Source organism: Rhinatrema bivittatum, chromosome 3 (assembly GCF_901001135.1).
Source record: "Rhinatrema bivittatum chromosome 3, aRhiBiv1.1, whole genome shotgun sequence".
Lineage (NCBI taxonomy): Eukaryota > Metazoa > Chordata > Amphibia > Gymnophiona > Rhinatrematidae > Rhinatrema > Rhinatrema bivittatum.
In genome coordinates this window covers 558,462,711-558,479,906 of record NC_042617.1, presented here as the reverse complement: position 1 = coordinate 558,479,906, position 17,196 = coordinate 558,462,711, and the positions used below count along the sequence as shown (strand labels likewise).

The 17,196-nt window shown below is 45.3% G+C and overlaps 1 protein-coding gene across 2 annotated transcripts in view; it reads left to right on the top strand.

Moving 5' to 3' along the window:
* HECA (hdc homolog, cell cycle regulator) overlaps positions 1 to 17,196 on the top strand; it is a 106,864-nt gene that overhangs the window by 59,861 nt on the left and 29,807 nt on the right. The window contains exon 3 of one of the 2 annotated variants that reach the window (XM_029596461.1): positions 7,383 to 8,441. The exons of the other annotated variant lie outside the window; for it this stretch is intronic. Coding sequence (XP_029452321.1) covers positions 7,383 to 7,507 — 125 coding nt within the window. The 3' untranslated portion in view covers positions 7,508 to 8,441. Of the gene's footprint in view, positions 1 to 7,382; positions 8,442 to 17,196 lie in introns of those variants that run through there. 2 annotated transcript variants of the gene reach the window in all.

Genomic DNA, 17,196 nt, shown 5'->3' with positions numbered 1-17,196 from the left:
TTTTATATGGAACGACGGTGTATAAAATATCTAAATAAATAAAAAAAATTTCACATTGCAGGACATCTGAAGGTGTAGACTGACTGACTGACTGACTGACTGGTTGAGCAGAGCAACAATGACCTTGCCAAAATGGGATCTGAAGATGAGAATTTGTAATTCCTTTATGCTCAAAGGGGGCACCTAGTCATAGACCTGATGACCTTGGCCACAGCATGATATTTCCGAGGTTCTTTGGTTCTTTCAAGAGTGACAGGACAGTGACTATGGATGCATTCATCTGAGATCAGAAAAAAAATAACTTTTTGTTATATTCTTCCTGCATGAGCAGTGTTGCCGTCTAATATTAGCAAACATGAGAAGCGGGCATGAATTAGCCATTATGCGTGGGTGACGTCGTCTGAGGGTGCCGACACAGATCAGCTCTCAGAACTCAGTAAAGACTTCACTGAGCATGTGCCAGAGTTCCCATGCATGCACTTCTTTGTGAACCCCTCCGTCTTTCTTCGTCTGAGCTACTGTGTCTCCAGTCTCTCTTTTTCTCTCTCTCACATTTTTATCAACTTTTGACATTATGCTTTGTTAGTGTCTTTTTGCTTTTCAGTTATCTTGCTCTTGTCTCTGCATCCCCTCAAATGGAACTTTTCATTTCTTTAAAAAGAGAAAAAAAAAAAAAAGAATGATGGAGACGTCCAAGGCCATAAAGCCCATGCTCAGTGATTTCAAGGTTTGCATCTGTGGGTGCCAGATGACCATTACAGATATGCACGCCCTGTGCCATTGCTGCCTGGGTTTAGACCATGAGTTCTTCAGCTGATACAGTTGTGGTCCGATGTCCCTTAGGGTGCAGCAGAACCATGCCTGGAAGGGTTCTGGCGAGTAAGATCCCTAAGCCTTTATACGGGGCTCAACAGCAAAGCCATGCCTTGTCTAGGAGTGAAGAGTTGGGCTCTTGAAGCACTGTGTGTCTAGGCGAGAATCCTCCCCATCTTGATCTTGTATGCAAGGGAAGGCTTCCCCTCCCCAATGGCTCTGGTTCCCAGATCTATCTCAGGTCAGGGGGCTGAATGGTGCAGAAACTCTGGAAGAGATGCCAAGAAAATCACCCAGATAACGTGAGGCACTCCTTTTAAGGCCGTTCCCTCCCTCGAAGCCAAAGAAAGCGTCACCACAGGTTCTGCCGGGTCTCTCCTCAACGCTGAGGTGAGAGATAGCTTCGTTGGCACAGGTTCCTTCATCCTGTGTGGTACAGAAGATTCCCATAGCACTCAGTCATTTGTTTTACCCAACCCCTGGGGCTGATCAGGGCAGCATCTGGGACCTTGGTGCAGAGCTCAGAATTCGGTGTGGCCTGCCAAGGAGCTGTCAGCTGTATTGGACTGGGGTGCTTTGGTACATAAGTCCAGGAGTCCCATGCATGCTCGATTAAAGTTTTTCTGAGTTCTGAGAGCTGGGTCTATGTTGGTGCCATCAGATGACAACATCCACACGTAATTCATTTTGCTGTCTATGTAGAACCCTATTTACAGGCAAGCAAACTTGCTATCTTGCAAAGCAGAGACAATGCTGGTGGCCACTGTTCCCTCTAAGCTGTGAGCATAGCAAAACATAGCGCATACCAGAAATACCGGTGTTATTTGCATTATACTGGCTTGTAGCATACAAATTTGAATTTGGCTTATAAAAAGTTACACAAAAAGAAACATTTGCACGTGCAGTCTTTCAAAACTTTGAGGGAACATTGCCAGTGGCACCTTTTGTTTGAGTTGGCTTTGGTTTACAGAGTTACTGGATTCTAAGGTTGAAGAACCTTTCAGAGTAGCAGTAGATACAGATATTGAAGAACATTTGTCGCCATAGTTTATCAAAACAATTGTTCTGCATGTTGAGAGGAACTTCCCTTTTTTAACTGAGTGATATTCTGATAAAGTTGGGGTAAGGAAGGCTCCCACCAGTTAAGGTATTATGTTGTATGAAAACTGTTTGCTCTGTGATACAAAGGCTTGACATATCAGGGCCTCAAAAGCCTTGATCAGCCAAGTTTGGGATTTTTTTTATTTCAGGGCCTAGACTCTACCTCTGCATGTTAGTACACCATAAGGGTCATTTTTGAAAGAAACTTTGCGGGTATAACCTTGTTTTAAGCATAGAAATGGTCATTTACAATATGGCTTGCCCGATATGTGGGTAATCTTACATATGTCATGTTTTACATTCAAGTTTGCTTGGACCGAGTGGAGGTGTTCCCAGGGAGGGATTTGTACTTTTTGCATTTTCAGAAGTATGTATGTAAACCTTCCCCAAAAATGTCTGCACACAGTTTAGCAGGTATAATCGTGTACAGGTAGTTCAGGGGGATAATTTTCAAAAGAGAAAGTGCATGCATACTTTTTCCTTTGAAAATCGGTGTAAATTATGTATACGTTTGCTATCTAATTTATGCAAACTGTTACAAAATTACCCCCTGGGAGGGGTTCATGTGATTTATATTTTTAATATTAGATGTATGATGCATTTTCATCCTGGATGTTCTGAAAATCTGACTGACTGGATGTGTCCTGAGGACTGGGTTGTGATTCATTGCTCTGAAGGAGTATTCAGTTAAACCTATGAATTCAATTTATCTTTATTTTTAGAATGAGAATTGATTTAAAAAAAACATAATGAATGTCAGGTACTTGGCAGTTAAAATTCAGTGCAAAAAAAGTGCGTAATCCTGCAGAAACCCAAGGGAGTGGCTCATAGTGGGGGTTGAAATACTGAGGCCTACTGCCCAGGAGAGAGGCTTTTGTGTGATTTTCAGGGGAGCGAAACACTGTGATAAGGCGGCAGCCAGAGGCAAAGTGATGCTTAGACGCATGGGAAGAGATATAACTAGTAGAAAAAAAGAAGATGATAATACCTCTGTGCAGGATGATGGTGAGACCTCATCTAGAATAGTGTGGCCACTTGAAGTCATGCTTCCGAAAGGATCTAGATAAGCTGGAGTCTCTCCAGAGAGAAGCTATCAAAATGGTGCAGGGTCTATACCAAAAGCCATGTTGAAATCCTTATGAGATGAAACTTGAGACTTAAGGACCTAATATATATACCTTTGTGTAGGGGTGGGCAAACTACTGCCCATCATCACCTTTTGTCTGGCCTGGTATCCATTTTTGAAATTATATTAGGTGCATCTCTCAATGTTCCTTCAGTCTTCCAAGCACCCAACATCATAATTAAAGGCCCAAAATAATTGCTTTTGAATATGCGCTGAAATGCGCAATGTTGGGTCCAGCCCTTAAGGATAACATCAAGACCCAGTAGGGGGTGGGGGTATGCGTGAGGGCGGTTGCGTCAGCATTGGCACAGCATGGCAGTCTGCACTGGAGATGTGATTGTTGCCTTTTTAACAAGCCAATAACATCAGTATATTGGGGAAAGGTAGGCAGGCAGGTCAATAGGGCCTGGGCTGGCGATCCAGTTGGCGCCTTAATCTACAGCAAGCCAGTTGGAAGAGGAGTAGCCTCCTCATGTTGGCTGCAGGTTCCTTGTGTGCAGTCCCCTGTGGTGATGCTCTAGTGAGATTCCCATCCATCATAGCAAGGACAGGTCCTGAGCAGCGGTGGACATGATAGTAACCTGCGAATGAGTTTCCGGCATCTAGCTGGGGAGGAAATCATATGGCCCTGGTAACTGAAAGGGAAGGGATATGATTAACTAAGCTAGGGAAAGAAAGTGGGGTAGTGAGAGTTAGGAGAGGGAAGAGGATGAGGGTAAGGGTGGAGAATAACTGAGAGGGAAGGAAAGGGAATGATGGGCGGGAATAAATGACTGAGGGGTGAGGAGGCAGTTAATGGGAGGGGGGAGTGAGTGCCAGACTGAAGGGAAGGAGTGAGTATGAGGGAACAAAGGAGTGTGAGTAGGAGTGAGGGGTGAGTGACAGAGGGGAGGAAAGATAGTGAATGGGAGGGAGCGAGAGAGGGTGAGTGACAGGAGTTAAATGGGAGGGAGGGAAAGACTGACGGTGAGAAGGGTGTGAATGGGAGTGACTGAGTGACAGAATGAAGAGAAGAGGTAAGAATGAGGGAACAAAAGGGTGAGTAGGAATGAGAGGTGAATCTCAGGGAAGGGAGTGAATGGGAGAGAGGGTCTGTCGTGGTCTTGGCCGGGCATGGCTGTTCTTGATTTTCCCAGTGACACCAGTGCGCAAGTGCTTCAGCTGTGGATGGCGTGTTAAGTAGAAACATAAAAAAGAATCTTGCCTAGTCAGCGGGGTTTTAAGGGTCGAGGTAGGCTAGCTAGGGGAGTATGGTATGGAAGTTCTGGGGAAACGGGTATTGGCGTCGCCGCGCGCACCTACTAAATTCCCCCTCGCTTACACACTTGAGATGGTATTTGCGTGTACTTGCGCATGTTGAAATAAAATCGTGTGCGCATGTACGCGCGGGTAGCTGATTTCGTAACATACATGCATAAACGCGCGCATGTTCTAAAATTGTCGCGTCCATGGGCGTGTGCCGCCAAACGTGCGCACACGTGTCACTTTGAAAGTTACTGCTTAAGGGAGTAGTTTTGGATGCAACTTGCGCAGCCAGACAAGTGGGAGAGCGGTTTGATAACTCTTGCCTCAGTTCCACCTTTTACTGCATTCTTTTTCAAGACAAGGTGGTGATCTTTGGTGCTCTTAAGGTTAATTTTTCCTTTCCACGTTAGCCACGACATTTTTTTCCGTTTGTGTCCATTGATCCAAGAATCCTTAGATGCAGTGCACCAATCTCCGGCCTTCGTTTGGGTATTTAGTGTTTACCTGAAAAAGATGACGTTCTCCAGGAAACCCGAATAATTATCCATTTTGTATGGCACGTGTAAGAGGGGCCTCCCGGCTTCTAAAACTTTCATCTTGAGATGAGAGTTTATACTTTGAGGGCATACAAAAAGGTGATGGCTTCCTTTTAAGCAGACTGAATTGAAGCAGTGTCTGCATCATATATGAAGAAGGCTTACGTTTTCATGGATTTCGCATGCAAAGCTGCAACTTGGCATTCCAGTCAGACCTTTTAAGAAACTGCAAAGCCGGGCAAATGGGCATCAACGGATGTTGCATCTGAGAGCTGCTGTGTACCCCACCTTTAAGGTACTGCCATGCTATCCCATAGGTCCTGGCTGCAGGAGTGTAATGAAATGAGCATTTTCTTGACTGTCATCTCCTGTTCTTTTAACTCCTACATCAGTGAGCAGCAACCCTCCCGTGAATGTTTAGGGTGTTCTGCTGGCCCACACCGGAATTGTTGGACCTGGGAACTCTCCGGGTTTGACCCGGAGCCTCTGGGTCTTTGGGAGGGCACTCAGGATTTCTGGGTCCTAAAGGTCACCCTTTTCTCCCCAGCTTGGCTGTCTTCTTTTTTTGCTTAATGTATGATGACAAGGAGCAGGGACTAGGACAGCAGCCCAGGCAGGCAGGATGCAGTGGGGAGAGCCTCTCGGCCTGCAGTTGCTTCCTCGCCTTTCCCTTTGATTGGCTCTGGTTAGTAGAATAAACCAATCAGCAGTGAAGGGGGGGAGGGGAGAGCAACGTCGGCACTCCCTTAGCAAGTTCCTTCCCTTGCCGCTCCCTCTTGTTGTTTCAGCTCTTAAAGTGACAGCAGTGACCAAGGGGGTTAAGGAAAAGAAAGAGAGAGAGAGAGTGACTGTGTGTGTGTGTGTGTGTGTGTGTGTGTGTGTGTGTAGGGGGGGTAGTGAGAGGAAAGAGCAAAAGAAGGGGGGAGAAATATTTGTGTGTGTGAGAGGGGAGTTCAAGACTTGGCGAAGGGGTGGGTGGGAGCGGAGAGCAAGGATGGGAAGAGAAAGGGAGCAAGAGTAGTTAAAGAGAAGGGAGAGGAAGAGGGGCTAGCAAGGGGAGGAGAGAGTGGGAGGGCAGGAAGATAAAGGAGGAGAGAATGCAGAAGGAAAAAGCAGTAGAAGAGGATAGAAAAAGGAAGAGAAAATATTAAAATATCTGTTGCTGAAGGAAAGAGGAGAGAAGGAAGAGAGAGAGCTGAAACTGAAGAGGAGGACGGAGAGAATCAGAAAACAAAACAAACAAAAAAAAAAAGAATAGAGACACGGGAAGAAAATGCAGAGAGCGACGCTGAGCCAGAAAATCAAAACAGCCACATCAGAGGTTGGAAACTATCCAGTTCCGAATTTTAGTTAAGAAGAAACTAGTTCTCTGTGGGGGGGGGGGGAAGAGAAAAAGTCCTTACTGTGCCCCCCCACCCGCGCTAATCTCTGGGTGAGCAGAACCAGAAAGCTGCCAGGAGTGTGAATAGTGCATGGAAGGAAAGGATGCGGTTTTGATGTGAAGGCTGGAGAAGTGGAGAGCGTGAGCTAGGCCTGCTGCAGGAGGAGGAGGAGGTGGGACAGAGAGAGAGGGGCTAGGGTACAGGTGGGGGGGGGGGGGGAAATGGCAGTAAGGGCTTCGCAAGCCACCCTCCAGGAGGTACAGTTACAAATGAACCCCCTCTTCCCCCCCCCCCCCTCCACCAAACCAAAAAAGCTCCAAAGCCAACTTAAGTTGTGATTAATAAAACCCAAGGTCGAACCTGGTGGTCTTTAGTTCCTGTAGGATGGGAGTTTTAAAATATTCCCTGCCAGTGAATTTGGAAACAGGTTTTTTACTTTAAGCTTCAAAATGATTTCTCTTAATCGTGGAACGTATTTAAAACTGGTTTCAAATACATTGTAAGAAGTGCTGGTATTGTATTTTCTTTTTTTTTTTTTTCACCTGTAAAGTCTTCTGTAATTCGCTATTGCTATTATGGTATTTTACTGACTCTCTCACACAGAATCTAACTTTAGCCACACACACTGATCTTTCACAAGCTGTGAACAAAAGAGGTATAATTAAAAAAAACAAAAAAAACCCAGGACTGATAAGCAGTGCTGCTGTAATATTCATATTTACTGACATATGTTTGACACAAAGCTTGTTACCTGGTAACTGAATTTTCCACTTTCATCTTACAGTAGCAATGCTAGCCAAAAACGCAAGTGTTTGAATCTCTTCCTACCTAACCACTTTGCACCATGATGAGTCTCTCTCTTGCTCCTGGGCTGATCCTTTCCAGGAGCTCATCCGTGCACTGCCCTGATGCTTACCTAGGACGCTTGTAACGTGAACATTCAAAAGGTAGACTCAGGTTGGAAAATGTTTGCTCATTTTTAATCTCTTTTTAAAAAGAGGCATGCTCATGACTGAAGACGCACACCAGCATAAGAAACAGAATTGATTAGGACTCCTACAAAGAAAAAGCCGAAATTGAGGCCGAAAAAAAGACAGGAAGCTTTTGTGAAGATTTTACATGCTAATGCTGCTTTTCAAATCTGTTATAGCTCTCTCTGGTTTTTGTTTTTTTTTTCAGTTTGCCATAATCACGTCTGTATGGCTGTTATCTGGGCTGTTTGTTTTAGGCTACCACAAGTCAGTGGAATGGAGTCCGGAGGTGATACTCTGCTTTCTGGGAGCCAAGTTTTTATCAAAAGATGAAAAAAATAAATAAATAAAAATAAAAAGGTCTTCTTGCAGATGCAAACTCCCACCCCCAAGCTAAGAAGGAAAGGGTTGGAACCTGTATAACTTTCCGTCTGAACCCCCTCCACGGCGCGACAGCTGCAGGCACAGGCAGGACGAGCCAGGGCACAGCGAGAGGCCCCGGAATGTTCTGGAGTCCAGCTTAAAGAAGATGGATGAGAAACGCTCTTCTCGCGCACTCTCGAGAGAGAGGAAGGGAAAGAAAAGCTTGAAATGGAAGGGGAAGTAAAAAAAACCCCCAAAAACAAACAAACAAACAAAAAAAAAACCCCCAAGGAAGACATATTGGGTGAGGTTAGGAACATTGTACCAAAAGGGAGGAAAACCAGTGACACTGGGAGAGAAATGAAGAGACATAAGGTGAAAGGACCAAGGAGAGTTTGAAAGCAGCAGTGCCTCCTTACAGCAAACTTTAACGATGACTGAACTCTGAGAGCACTTCTTATTCTAGGGAGCAGGGTCCTGAGCCACTGTCACTTCTGAAATAATTTGGGTTGGAGCATAAAAAGCAAATGAGAAGGAGGAGGCAGACACAGAGGTGCTCTCTGACTCTTGACTCTTAGTTAACTCTGCTTAAAAAAAAAATAATTTATATATATATATATATATATATAAAAAATAAAATAAATTGGTCCCTGCAGTTCAGTACCATTGCCGTGGGGACAGCGTTGACCTACCCATAGCAGATTTCAGTTTTGGTATGTTTAAAGCCCCTAACCATTGTTATAGGTGAAGAGGCAAAAAGAAAAAACCCCACAAAATGTGGAACTGAACTTTTCTGGAAGAGTGTTGAGGTTTTTGCCATAGGGTTAAATTGCCACATATTTAGTAGCATCTAATTTTTAAAATGTGTTCTAGGCTTTCTCTTCTCTTGTGCCTTGAACTAAAATTGCTTGTCACACCATAAATATTTCTAGCAAAGTTGACGTACAATCACTTTGCTTGAAAATGGTATCCAAAGAGCTGGATTTTAAAAAGCCTACGCACGCCGGGTCTTCGAAAAAGGGGCGGGGCAGTCCGGGGGCAGGGTGGGGTCAGAGGCTCCCGGCACAGTGACCGCGTGCAACCTGCACCTGCCCAGAGGCAGGCACAGAAGGTAAAACAGAGGTCAGGGGGGGTTTAGGATAGGGTTAGGAGAAGGGGTAGAAATATTAGGCCGTGTGAAGGCCATGGGCATCGGCGTGCGCAGGGTGCACAATTGGGCACCCCCCTTTGCTCGTGCGCCGACCCCCAATTTCATAACCTGCGCGCACCTGCCACGCATGTTATAAAATCAGGCATCCATGTGCGCCCGCCGGGTAGCGAGTGCACATGGACGCCCGCCCGTACCTTTTGAAAATTTACCCCAAAATGCGTGTCCAAAGATTCTGCGAAAGTTTATTCTGTAGCAGGTGTATTTAGAAAGTACAGGCTGCCAGCGCAATTTGCCTGTGCGACTCCAGTGCTTTTCTTCAGGGGTTATGCTCCCGACACTTTGTACGTGTTGATCCTTTAACATGGCCGTGCGTGAATGATTTAAAAGTGACCACGTAGGGAGAATCGGTCTAAAAAGCCGTGCCTAGCTGAGATCTTGGATGTCTGTAATCCCCATAACACGTCAGGTGCCTGGTTTCCATGAGCATTTAGATGTCGGGTGCCATGTTCAGGGAACCTTTTACAGATGGGCACGTGGCTGATCCCTTCTAGTGTTTACCATTCAGAAAACAAGTTGAAACTTCCCTTTTTGAGAGAGCTTTCCCTGATTAATTTTGGGAGATTTGATTGGTGGTCGTGGAGGATGGGACTGATGAAATGAGAGGGTACTGGTAGGATGAGAACCCCCTCCTAGGGATTCTGGACTACTGGGGGGTAAAGGCTGTGGAGATTTGTAACTCTGTACGGTGTTGGTGAGGAACTAGGGAGCCTAGCTGGGTTGGGAAGGATTAGGAGAGGTCTGAGATGCATTGCTGTTGCATAACTCTAGGGTGGTCGGGGGTTAAGGAATGAATAATTTAAACCAGAATTATGTTTTTAGTTTTAGATGCTAAGGACTATTTTAAACTGTTTGATGTTTGTTATGGGTTGTGCTTTTGTGTGATGTTATTATGTTGTTTGCTTTCTATTGTACTTTAGAGTGCTATAGGTATATAGTGAAAAATACATTTGAAGAATAAATAAACAATATCCATGCGTGTTGTCAAGACTATTGTGGGTCCTAGGAAAAATGGGATACGGTAGAGATTGGTGATGTTTCATTTCCTTCATTTTTTTTTCATTTGTTACATTTTTTACTCACTCTGTATCTTAAAAGCCTGCTAGGTGAGGTATACAACAATGTACAATAATACAAAAGCATACCTATTGCACCCACTAGAAAATACACATTAAAGGTAGAGAAATGAAAATCAGCGACGTAGATAACAAATAATGTGCACTAGTGAGAGTCCTTCAGCAAACAGCCACTAGTTAAAAAGGGTCATTGTACAGTAGGGTCATTGTACAGTAAGCACTAAACCTTATGTTATTCAAAGCACTTCAGTGCTATAGACTCTTTTATTTTGTTCCAAAATAGCCCTGAAAGCACTATTTAAAAGATCCCATTAAAAACAAACCCTGCCATGACCCTTGTGTGGCCATAGAAAAATGTATTTATTTTTTTTTTACGTGCGTATCTTCAGTGTAACAAAAATGTAAAGCCTTTTAATTACAGTAATATGTTTTAACAAGTGGCTGCCTTATCCACTAGCATAAAGGGTTCTTGTTACGGTTTGGAGGGAGCAGGCAAGTGGTACCTTAAGTACTAATAAGAAAGCTCAGTAAACAGGTTCGAGGTCGGGGCTAGGTCAGGGCCAAAGCTAGGAAGCCGTAGCAGACGCAGGGTACTGGGATGAAGCAGGCAGGATCGAAGTGGGGGGGCAAACAGGTTATGCACCCCCTGGGGGCAGGAGAGGGGGGATGAGTTCAAACAGACCAGTGGCATGCGTCCGAGCTCCTGTACCAGTCAGGGGCAAGGGCGAACAGGAAGCTGTTTAATCCTGACCGATTCCTGCTGCGCCGCTGGGGAGACGACGGAAAGTGGAACTGAAGGCAGACTCCTGAGAGACAGGTGCGAGATATCTGACAAGCTTTCGGGCTGGAAACTGCACGGGGCCGGGTCCAAGCCCAGCCGATTCCTGACACTCCTCCTGCGGAAGCGCAGAGCAATCTCTGCGGAAGACGTGGTGATGACGGGGGGGGGGGGATTTAAATCGTCACGCTGTGCTCCTTCCTATCCATCCATCGATTTTTCTTCTGTTTATGTTGTTTTGCTAAGCAAGGATACATTCCCAGGGAAAAGAAAAGAAAACCTGAAAAGGAAAGGTTCCTAGCCAATGCTATGATCCTTCTCCAGTACTGAATGTAAAATAGCCCAGCAGGGTATTGGCCGGAGAGCAGCCGTCTCTCTCTCTCCAGGAGCCAAGCACGGCAAGTATCCCTCGGCCCTTCGGGTTGTCGGGTCAGCATTTCCAGCAGAGCACAACCCGCCCATCGTTTGGACACAGAAACAGTGGTAAATCGTGAACACGTTCTACCCCTTGTACTCGGGGCTTAATTTGTAGAAAAAAAGGAAGTGGGACTGTGCAAGGGGAGAGAGGGGGGGGGGGGGGGAGGGGTTCATGACCCGGGTATGAGCTCCTTCACTCTCTCCCAAATATGCACATGCTCTCTCCCGCACGCGCGCGTAGGCGTGATCGTGCTCCTCCTCTTCCACCTTACCCCAGGTAGGCTCCGGGCCCAGCCCCCCCCCCCCCCCCCCCGCTTTTGGCTTGATAAGCACCGGCAAGCAAAGAATGGCTGGGGATGGAAGATCACTGAGGTTAGGTAGGGGCCTTTCTCCTCCTCTTCCTCTCTGCCACGGGGATCCTGGTCCTCCATTCCCACCCCCCATGAATCCCCCCAGCGATCCCTGTCCCCTCCAATGGTTCTAGGGGGCCTCAGGTCTTACCCCCCCCCCAATCCCTAGTGGTCCTCAAACCCCGTCCTCTGGAAAATGATCCTCTCTAGCAGCTCCTCAGGCACCGACTTCCTCTTCCAGCCATGCTCTCCTCCTCCTTTTCTATTCCTTCCTCTCATTCACTCTTTCTTGACCCCCCCCACATCCTGCAGAACCTTCAGTCCCCTCCCCCCCCCCCTCCCCTTTCCCCTACACAACCCCACAGCTCTTCTGATCTGGTCACTCACTCCTTAGCCCTCCCTCCGATTCCCCCAGTCCCTCTCTTACCCCTCCCCCGCCCTCTCCCTCCCTTTTCATCGCTAGCTCTCCCCCCGCCCACATCCCCTCACTCTCTTGCCCCTTCCCTATCCCCCAGGGGCAGAGAGGATGGGGGCCCAGGAAGCTAAGCAGGAGTGGGGACCAGGAAACCAAAACCCCAGGAGCAGCGGGAGCAATGGCGCCGACGGGCATTCGCCCTCTGCCGTCTTTTGATTTTTTTTGGATCATTTTCCCCCTCACAACCTCTTCGGTTGTGCTGGGAAGTAGCACACGAATCAAGGCCACGTGCCTGCTCCCGTCTGACGGGTAAAGCAGCTCTAACAGTCCCAGCTCTGCTGGCGGGTGCCAGGAATGATCTTTGCCGCCATCGGCTCTCCTCTGTTTACAGGGGAGCAGGAATTGATTTACTCACTGCCAGCTTTAGTCTGCTTTCTTGGGTCCCAGACAAAAAGGCGGCAGAACACTGTTTCGGGTGCTTCTGCCAGAAATGAAAACCCTAGGTAACAGACACACGAAAGGGGTTGACTTAGCACAAGTTTGGGGGCAGTTGTGTGCACTGGTGCCATTCGTTGGTGCACGAGCTGAAGCACTGACGATCGCCACTACTGCTCACAAGTTTCAAACTGGGTCTAACTCGGCCTCATTTTGTAGCAGTTCTTCACCCTGCCCCCCTCTCCCCCCAATACAGAACAGGAAGGGAGGGGGCAATAACGGGGGGAGGGGAAGGGGGGGTACTGGATCAGGGCAAGGAGCTGCTATTCTCTTCTCTGTCTGCTCCAGGCTCACCCCTCCTCCCCTCTCCTCTGCTGGCTGCCTGGATGGGAAGGGGGCCTGAGCAGGACACCCCTGCTGCCCTGACCCAAAAGAAGTGGTGGAACTGTGGAACTTGACTGTTCCCCCATAAATTAGGTCCTGCTTATCTGCGAGGGCAATCATCACCTCCTCTTCTATGCCAATCCTAATATATAGGTGTCTGCATATTTTCAGAAAAACACTGCAAAATAGTTTTGTTTGTCTTTATCAGCTGTCTATGCAGCCAAATACACTGCAGAGAAAAAGTAAAGTCTATATAAATCGTATTCAGACCTTGAGGAAATGAAAAATCCTAACTCTTGGATGTAACATAGGCTCGGACCATGATCTCATTCTCGTGGGCATCTGTGGACCTGCTCTATAATTAGGACCTGCGGCAGGTCCAGTGCTTTGGAACAATCTTCCTGTTGAGCTCTGACAAACGCATGATTATGGGCTCCTTAGGAAAAAAAAAACTGAAGGCTTTATTTATATCAAGAGGCATTTTCCAACTAAGTGCACTCTAACAGCGATTATGGCCGAGCCCTCTGTTTATTTGTTTAGATTAATTCTTGTTTGATGTTTTCTCTTTCCCTGTATGTTTTATTGTGATGTGCTTAGCACAGTCATCCTGATGTAGGCAGAATATAACAATTGTTAAATAAAACAGATAGGAAAGGCATTTCTGTCACTGGCATTTTTAGAATAAATATTGAACTATCAGTGCTGTCAAAGTCCATGTCTTGTCTCACATCCTTTATTCTACTGTTTGTTCAGTAATCATCCTTTTTTGTTGTGTACATATGGAAGTTCACAAGGGCATATGATTGCCTGTACAATTCTTAAACACAATCAAGGGGTAAGATTTTTTTTTTTTTTAAAGGTCTGAAGATGAATGAATACCATCCAAGAGCCAAGAATATTAAATTTGTCTCATAATTGTAAATCAGCATTATGATAGTGACATTATCACAATGTTGAGACGCTGGAGATGTGGTACTAGAGAAGGATCATAGTTGGGAGTAATTTATAAGCTGCAGCTAGCTGCCAATACGAAGGGACTTGTTTTGAGGGTTTAAATCCCATGTTGACTGAAATTTAAAGTGTTTTTTTGTCGCATAAGTTCCCTTTTGCCACTGGGCTATTCAGTAATTTTATAACCTTTTTTTTTTTTTTAAGAATTAAAGGTGAATTTTAAAAACCCCAACGCACATAGAAATCAGGGGATTGATTGATTGATTTATTTATTTATTTATTTATTTATTTATTTACTTACTTACTTACTTACTTACTTTCAGGATTTTATATACTGCAGCATTACCACATTTGTGGTCACAGCAGTTTACAACATTAGCATTGTCTAATAAACATCACATTATCTTAAAATCAGATTAAAAGCAGATAAAAATAAAACATTCTTCAAATTTTTCTTAAATCACTTACATTCCGACATTGTCCACACTCTGATGGCAATTTATTCCCTAAGACTGGGGCCGTTTGAGAAAATGTGCGACAGGAGAATCTCTGAGTGCGTTTCATTTGCCAAGGACAACGACAAAAGTTGCTGATTCTCTGACCAACGATTACGCATTGGACAATATATTTTTTACAAGATCTTTCAAATACATAGAATATTTTCCATATATGATTCGATGAGTCAGCGTTAAAATCTTAAATTATATCCGATACTCAGCTGGTATCCAGTGTAACTCTCTTATATGATCCATCCATGAGCATCTTGTAAATAAACGAGCTGCAGCATTGAACAATTGTAATGCTTTTGTGTAACATTCTGGCAGACCTACGTATAAAGCCCATTGCAGTAGTCTAAACATGATAATACAAATGCTTGTATTATATTGTTCTTAAATCATCCGTTTCCAAAATATATTTCAACTGCCGTATCTTCCTTAATTTAAAAAAAAAACCAAAAAACCCAAACATTCCTCATGATTGTTTGTAGCGGGGAGAATTCTGAATCTAACACATTCAACCCCCATTACCTTCCCCTCACCTGTAATGAGAGCTTCCATCCTGATCTTACACGATCCTCTCAGATTTGTTTTCTCATTTACCAATAAAATATTCTGGCGCAGGTACAGAGAAGGGCTACCAAAATGATAAAGGGAAAGGAACAGCTCCCCTATGAGGAAAGGCTGAAGAGGTTAGAGCTGTTCAGCTTGGAGAAGAGACGGCTGAGAGGGGGATATGATAGAGGTCTTTAAAATCATGAGAGGTCTTGAATGAGTAGATGTGAATCGGTTATTTACTCTTTCGGATAATAGAAGGACTAGGGGGCACTCCATGAAGTTAGCATGTAGCACATTTAAAACTAATCAGAGAAAGTTCTTTTTCACTCAACGCACAATTAAGCTCTGGAATTTGTTGCCAGAGGATGTGGTTAGTGCAGTTAGTGTAGCTGAGTTTAAAAAAAGGATTGGATAAGTTCTTGGAAGAGAAGTCTATTACCTGCTATTAATTAAGCTGACTTAGAAATTAGCCACTACTATTACTAGCAATGGTAACATGGAATAGACTTAGTTTTTGGGTACTTGCCAGGTTCTTATGACCTGGATTGGCTACTGTTGGAAACAGGATGCTGGGCTTGATGGACCCTTGGTCTGACCCAGTATGGCATGTTCTTATGTTCTTAGCATCATTTATTACCTCAATGATATTTTGTAAAGCCTCATCAGTACCACCTGAAACTGCAAAGAGTAGGTGCAAATAGCGACCCTAGAGATGAAAAACCCGACCCATTCTTTGCAAGAAAAAACACAGCGGGAGCAGGGCAGACATTAAAAAGTGTGGCCGACAGACAAGACTCTTGAGGGAGGCCCGGATGCAATGGTAGCCCAAGTCCGATCGCTCAGTCCCTCTTCTCACTTGGAACGACCCTTCACTCAAATAAGGAAGTGAACCATCTCAGCACATTCCCAGTCCCATTCCAAGAACGTGTCGGGTCGGCACGCGCCGAGCGGATTTTAGAAGCCGGCAGGGTACTTGCTGCTGCACCGCACAAATGAAAAGTTAAAAGAAAAAAAAAAAAAAGGGGGCCGTTTCTGGATTCAAACTTGAAATTTGCTCGTAATTACTTATGCACACTGGCGCAGGCCTGGGGGTCCCCTGCCGCGTAGCTTTACTTCTGCTATGGATGACGTGTAAGGGGTAAAACAAATCGAGGCAGATCGGTGGGGCTTTAAAGGTCTGGGCTAACGGGGGAAGGGAGGCTATTAAACTGGGGGGTTGGAAGTCCTATCCCTTACCTGGGTGAACTGGGAAAACTGGTAATGGCGTCTGCGCGTGTCTTTTAAAATCCCCCCCACTTACGTGGTAGAAGTGGCTTTTGTTCAAATCGGCGCGCGTCCATTCAAAATCGCATACACGTGCGCGCGGTCAGGCTGTTTTATAATGTGCGCACATCCGCACGTCTGTAATAAAGTGACTGCGGTCCCTGGGTGTGCAGGCCAACGAACACGCGCCCATGCACCTGCTTTTAAAATTACCAGCCCTCTGTGGTTCATATTTTTGTACTTTTTATTACATAAAAAAATCAAATCACAGACTAATATTAGAGGGATTTGTATTGGACTTCTAAGGCTTTTTCTGTAATAAAATAAAGCCTGGTGGCGTGTGGTTGTTGATTTGCTTTGGATAGCTTAAGACCCAGCGGTTGGTTACAAAGCTGGATCTGTATGATGAAGCCCCAGGCACTAGGGAAGTGCTGAATGTTTGCTGGATGGCTATCACTAAGCTAGAAGCTTTCATTTCTGTTTTTGAAGCCGATGTACTAAGTTGTAAAATCTTTTTGCAAAAAGATTTCACAAAATGTGTAAAAACGCTGCAGTGTGAGTAAGTTGCTTGAAATTTTTTTGTGAAAACACCTTGTGCGAAAAATGTTTTGCAAAAATGCACTTCACAGTAGTAAATTTTATTTTCGAAAGTTTATTTAAATGGCACATTATTAAGTGCTTTGATGCAAAAATATGCATAGCAGCTCATTAACGTGTCATTAGGGAAAATGGGTGCGTGAAAAAGGCTTCACCAGCCTGTTTTCACAAATAAATAACTACTCCTCATACATATTTTTTTTTTCCTGGCTGGGCCCAGGCTGTGGCAGTTCGTTTGACTGCCGTGGGCATTTAAAGGGGCCTTTTTTTTGGCCTGTGCATGGGCCCTTCTGCTAACTTCCCTAAGTCTCATCAAAAGTGCCTGGTGGCCTTAGTGGACCTACCCCATATGGACCCTAATGCCTCTTGTGGGCCAAAAGAGTAAAAGATTTAGCCCCATTTGAAGTCCCGCCTGCCTTGCCCTCCAAAACACATAAACCCCCTATTAAGGGTTGACTCCCACTTACCCATGCTTTCTGAAGCTCACCCCATAAATCCGGGGAGCTCCTGAGTTCAGCTGGCATCATTTTGGAAGCAGGCACTGATGGGGCAGTGGCGAGTGGGGCTTGCTCCTGCTCCTGGAAGTCCCCTGGCCATATGGGGTAAACCTTTGGGAGCTTCGGAAGGTGAGGATTGACCCCCTAATAAAGGTTTTATGTGTTTTGGGGGGGGGGCGCAAGGGGGGGGGTTTCACATTGGGCTAGACCTAACACTTTTTTGGCCCATGAGAG